Source organism: Myotis davidii, unplaced genomic scaffold, assembly GCF_000327345.1.
Source record: "Myotis davidii unplaced genomic scaffold, ASM32734v1 scaffold164, whole genome shotgun sequence".
Lineage (NCBI taxonomy): Eukaryota > Metazoa > Chordata > Mammalia > Chiroptera > Vespertilionidae > Myotis > Myotis davidii.
Window position 1 is genome coordinate 4600243 of NW_006296417.1, and position 5184 is coordinate 4605426.

The 5184-nt window shown below is 50.2% G+C and overlaps 1 protein-coding gene across 2 annotated transcripts in view; it reads left to right on the forward strand.

The window, feature by feature from the left end:
- Positions 1 to 5184, forward strand: part of MCTP2 (multiple C2 domains, transmembrane 2) — an 89502-nt gene that overhangs the window by 80572 nt on the left and 3746 nt on the right. For both annotated transcript variants that reach the window (XM_015569139.1, XM_015569140.1), the window contains one exon: positions 1864 to 1973. In XM_015569139.1, the coding sequence (XP_015424625.1) occupies positions 1864 to 1973 (110 nt within the window). The remainder of the gene's footprint in view (positions 1 to 1863; positions 1974 to 5184) is intronic.

Below are 5184 nucleotides of genomic sequence, written 5' to 3' on the forward strand. Positions count from 1 at the left end.
TTTTCTTTCCATAGACCCTTCCTGCCCTGTCACCTGGCAACTTCTGCTTCGTGTTTCATCTTTAAAAGTCACTTCCACCCCAGCTCACCAGGTTGGGCTCAGTGGATAGAGGGTGTGCCTGCGGACTGAAGGTCCCAGGTTTGATTCAGGTCAGGGCACATGTCCGGGTCGCAGGCTCGATCCCCAGTAGAAGGCGTGCAGGAGGCGGCGGATCGATGATTCTCTCTCATCACTGATGTTTCTGTCTCTCCCTTCCTCTCTGAAATCAATAAAAACATATTTTTTTAAAAAAATTGAGTGAGGATGAGAGGCTGTGGAGTGGGGGCAACCCCGAGGAAGGAAGGCCGTGTGTTTGGTGAAAGCGTCTCCATGCCTGAACGTCTCTCACAGACAAACGTGGCTGTTGTGTGGCCGGTAATGAGCAAGGAAATGTGTCTGACGGCAGAAGAGGGCAGAGTGAGGGGAACAGGCCCCCGCTCTCTGCAGCGCTTCCGAGGGCCGGCTGCCCCGGCACAGCTGCGGTGGCCACGGCCAGGACATATTTTCAGCCATGAACAGGGCACTGTTCCGCCCAGCTGCGACACAGGAAGGCTCGGCTCCTATTAATTTCTTGGGCCATTCATGAGGACAGTGACCTCCATGTCCCCGCAGGGCACTCCAGGGGGCTGTCCTGGGTAACTCTGTCGGAATTCCATTGTAATTCGGGGCTGAAGGACCACGGAAAACTTTCTCCCAGCTATTGGCAACCAGCACGTAAAAGACTTACATAAAACCCTGAGAGTGAGGCTCCCCCGATGGGGTTGCATTTACATAAAATGGTCTGTATTTTCTTTTTTAAATGTATTTTTACTAGAGGCCCGATGCATGAAATTTGTGCATGGGTAGGGTCCCTAGGCCTGGCCGGGGATCAAAGGGGTGAGGGGGAGGCCCCCCCGCTGGCACGTGCTTGGCTGGCCTCGGACCTGCAAACTGGGGGTAGCTCCTGCATTGAGCATCTGCCCCCTGGTGGTTAGTGCGTGTCATAGTGACCGGTCATTCTGCCGTTCAGTCAATTTGCATATTAGGCTTTTATTATATAGGATTGATTTCAGAGAGGAAGAGAGAAGGAGAGAGAGAAACATCCATGATGAGAGAGAATCATGGATCGGCTGCCTCCTGCACACCCCACACTGGGGATGGAGCCCACAACCCGGGTATGTGCCCTGACCGGGAATCGAACTGTGACCTCCTGGTTCCTAGGTCGATGTTCATCCACTGAATCACGCTGGCCAGGCAGTATTGCAGTCTTTAATCACTTTTGAGAGCCAAGCTTCTCCTGGGAACTGCCGGGTCCAGGAAGCTCAATGGCCATTGGTCTGGTGACCTTCTCCTGAAGAACATTTTTCCGGTGCCTAGTCGTTCCGGCAGACCTTCTCTCCAGGTTTTCAAAGAAACTTTCCCAATAGACCAGTGGTTCTCAACCTTCCTAATGCCGCGACCCTTTCATACAGCTCCTGATGTTGTGGTGACCCCCAACCATAACATTATTTTCGTTGCTACTTCATCACTATCATTTTGCTACTGTTATGAATCGCTGTGTAAATATCTGCTATGCAGGATGTATTTTCATGGTTACAAATTGCACATCATGAAAGCATAGTGATTCATCACAAAAACAATATGTAATTATCTATGTGTTTTCCGATGGTCTTTGGCGACCCCTGTGAAAGGGTTGTTCGACCCCCAAAGGGGTCGCGACCCACAGGTTGAGAACCACTGCCATAGACCGTTTCCACTTGTATGACTAAGAAGTCAACATGAGAAATGAACCGCTGTAGCTGGTCCCGCCTCGGAGAAAGTGACATGTCTGTGCTTCGCCTGCAGCACGTTTAACTGGACGGTGCCCTTCCTTTCCTTCCTGGCCTGTGTGGTGCTGGCGGTCGCCACCGTCACGTTGTACTTCGTCCCACTTCGGTACCTCGTGTTGATCTGGGGTAAGTGTGGCCCGGCCCTTTTGCTAGCAGTCCATTCCAGGTAAGAACCAATTACTCATTTTTTTTTAATATTTTTTATTGATTTCAGAGAGGAAGGAAGAGGGAGAGAGAGAGAGAGAGAGAGAGAGAGAGAGAGAGAGAAACATCAATGATGAGAAAGAATCGTTGATCAGCTGCCTCCTGCACACCACACTTGAGCGCCGGGGACCGAGCCTGCAACCTGGGCATGTGCCCTTGATCACATTCGAACCTGGGACCCTTCAGTCCACAGGCCAACACTCTGTCCACTGAGCCACACCAGCCAGGGTCAATAATTATTCACTTTTTAAAGTGTGACTATAAACTCTGAATGTGCTCCTGCTGGCAATTAAACACGAGCTGAAAGAAAGCGTATAGGCAACCAGGAACCCAGGACCTCCCTGGAAAGGCCAGCTTGGGTGAACCATCAGCATCGCTATTGAAAGGGCGGTTGCATACCTGTGATCCAATGAAAGTGGGATCGTGCGTGTGACTTCCCTTCGGCCTTCGTAGCCATAAATCCCCTGGAATAACATATGGCTGTGGTCCCGTAGCCTTGCGTTTGCACTGTTATTCAAACAGTGAGCGAACACCTGCACCTCGCCCTTCGTAGTGTGTGAAAGTAGCCAGGTTGCTCCTGACACTTCATCTCTCCTGGAGGGAAAGAATAGCCCAACCCAATACTTAAACCCAGAAGCAGTGGGGGTAAGGGAGGGCCAGGAAGGAGAGGAAGGTATAATTTACCAGGGGAAATGGTGTGCCCATATACAGGTTAGCTGCTTTTAAAAAGGCAGAAACCAAAATGGCAAACTGGAATTAAATTGATTTACCACCCCGGCCAGCAGTCGGCCAAAATCCAGGCGGCTTGGTGAGTATTTGCGATGGTCGCTGGGTGGGCTGTGAGTTGATGTGGGAGGGTGCGTTGCAGGAAATTAAGTGGGAGAAGCCATCCGCCTTTCCCCACAAGAGTCTGTGTCAGGCCTGGTTTTCCGTTACTTGGCTCCGATGACTGCTGCGGCGTTCACAGGCCCAGCTGGCGTGGCTCAGTGGTTAAGCATCAACCTATGAACCAGGAGGTCACGGTTTGGTTCCCGGTCAAGGCACATGCCCAGGTTGCAGGCTCGATCCCCCATCGGGAGTGTGCAGAAGGCAGCCTATCCATTATTTCCTCTCATCATGGATGTTTCTATCTCTCTCTCCCTCTTCCTTCCTCTCTCAGATCAGTCACAAAAAAATATATATATATATTTTAAATATATTCGCAGGCTCTATCCACTGAGCTAAACCGGTCAGGGCTATATATATATATATTTTTCAAAGGCGTGCTTTTGAAGCTTGCAATTTGAGTGCCTTATAACTTTTTATTCCAGCTAAGTTTTCCATAGTCAGTCTCAGTGCATTGTGGGCTACCCCTGCCCTCTCTGGTGCATCGGAGCGACGATGCAGGTTTATAATCTTCTCAGTCACTAAGAATGTGGTGTTTTGATCGGCTGGGGTATTATCCCTGCCTGGCTGTTCATTGTAAAGACTCCAGATGCGCACACTGTATATAATTAACAACAGAAGATATATCCTTTCTCCGCCCGTCTTTGTCTCCCTGCGTCGTTTTGCCTTGTCTGTTTCCTGTTGCCAAAGAGCCCATGCTACAATTAATGCCTTTAGAAGAACACAGGCCGTGGATTTTAGCTTAAAGGAACGTGCAGGGGATGGGGAGTGGGGGAAGGGACGGGGGTAGTTTTAGCTAGAAATATCAAGCTTCTGTGGGGATAGACGGGAGACAGACAGTGTGGCTCTCACTTGGGAGAAAAGGGATCATTTGCAAGATGTCTTCTTCCCCGGCCCAACCATCACGCCTCCATCCACCCGTGAACAGTGGCCTGGCCTCCATTTGCAAAGCAGATGGTCACCTGACCCTCTCGCTCTAAGGTAGTGGTTCTCGACCTTCCTCATGCCGCAACCCTTTCATACAGTTCCTCATGTTGTGGTGACCCCCCAACCATAAGATTATTTTCGTGGCTACTTCATCACTGTCATGTTGCTACTGTTATGAATCGTCATGTCAATATCTGATCTGCAGGATGTATTTTCATTGTTACACATTGAATATCATTAAAGCATCGTGATTAATCACAAAAACAATATGTAATGATATATGTGTTTTCCGATGGTCTTAGGCGACCCCAGTGAAAGGGTCGTTCGACCCCCCAAAGGGGTCGTGACCCACAGGTTGAGAACCACTGCTCTAAGGAAATGCCTGGAGGTTGGCATTGTGTCAGGTACAGGGCCATCCAGGAAGTCCCGCCCTTCGGTGAACGTAAAGTAATCATCAATGAAATTAGGAAAACATCAAACCGTGTCTGTGTTAGGGATCATTAAACAGTTCAGTGTGCCCGGCCAGTGTGCTCAATGGTGAGCGCCAGGAGGGCACGTTCAGTTCTCAGTCAGGGCACACGCCAGGGTTGCAGGCTCGATTCCCAGTGTGGGGCGTGCAGGAGGCAGCCGATCAAATGATTCTCTCTCATCATTGATGTTTCTCTCTCTCCCTCTCCCTTCCTTTCTCAAATCAATAAAAAGTAAAAACAAACAAAAAACAAAAACATACAATGACCTGGGCTGGGGAATAGGAGCCAGTCAGGGTACCCACCTCAGGCGACAATTCACTCAGCGTCGCTGAAATTAACAAGACTTCCCGCTACGGCCCTTGTTACACTGGCTCTCGGTGGCAGAACCTCAGAACGCCGCCTTAATTTTACACCCTCTCAGACTCAGTGTGAAAGAGTTGGCATTTGCTGAAAAGAATATTGTTTCTGAGTCGTGGGTGCAGGCAAGGAGCAGCCTGGGAGCCAGAAGGGGGTTCGGGGAGCCCCATTATGAGGAGGAGACCATGGACAGGGCCCCCTTCTAGTCCCATGGCCCCGGCTGAAATGAGTGTGGACTCCATTGCCTGGACCAGCCCACACCCCCCGGGCTGCCGCCCATAAATGAAGTTAGCAAACCCTGGGAAGATAATTTTCCAATAATAACTCTTCACAGTTTCCTGCCGCCTCGAAGTACAATCAACATGTCGAGTTCTGTTCTGCAGGGAGAGAGGCGAAACCTGTGAAAATGAGTTGGAGGAGGGAGGAAAAGATAGATTTCTGAGATTTCTGCAGCTTCTTTTTAACAACACCAACCCCCCCTCCCCGCCTCCCCC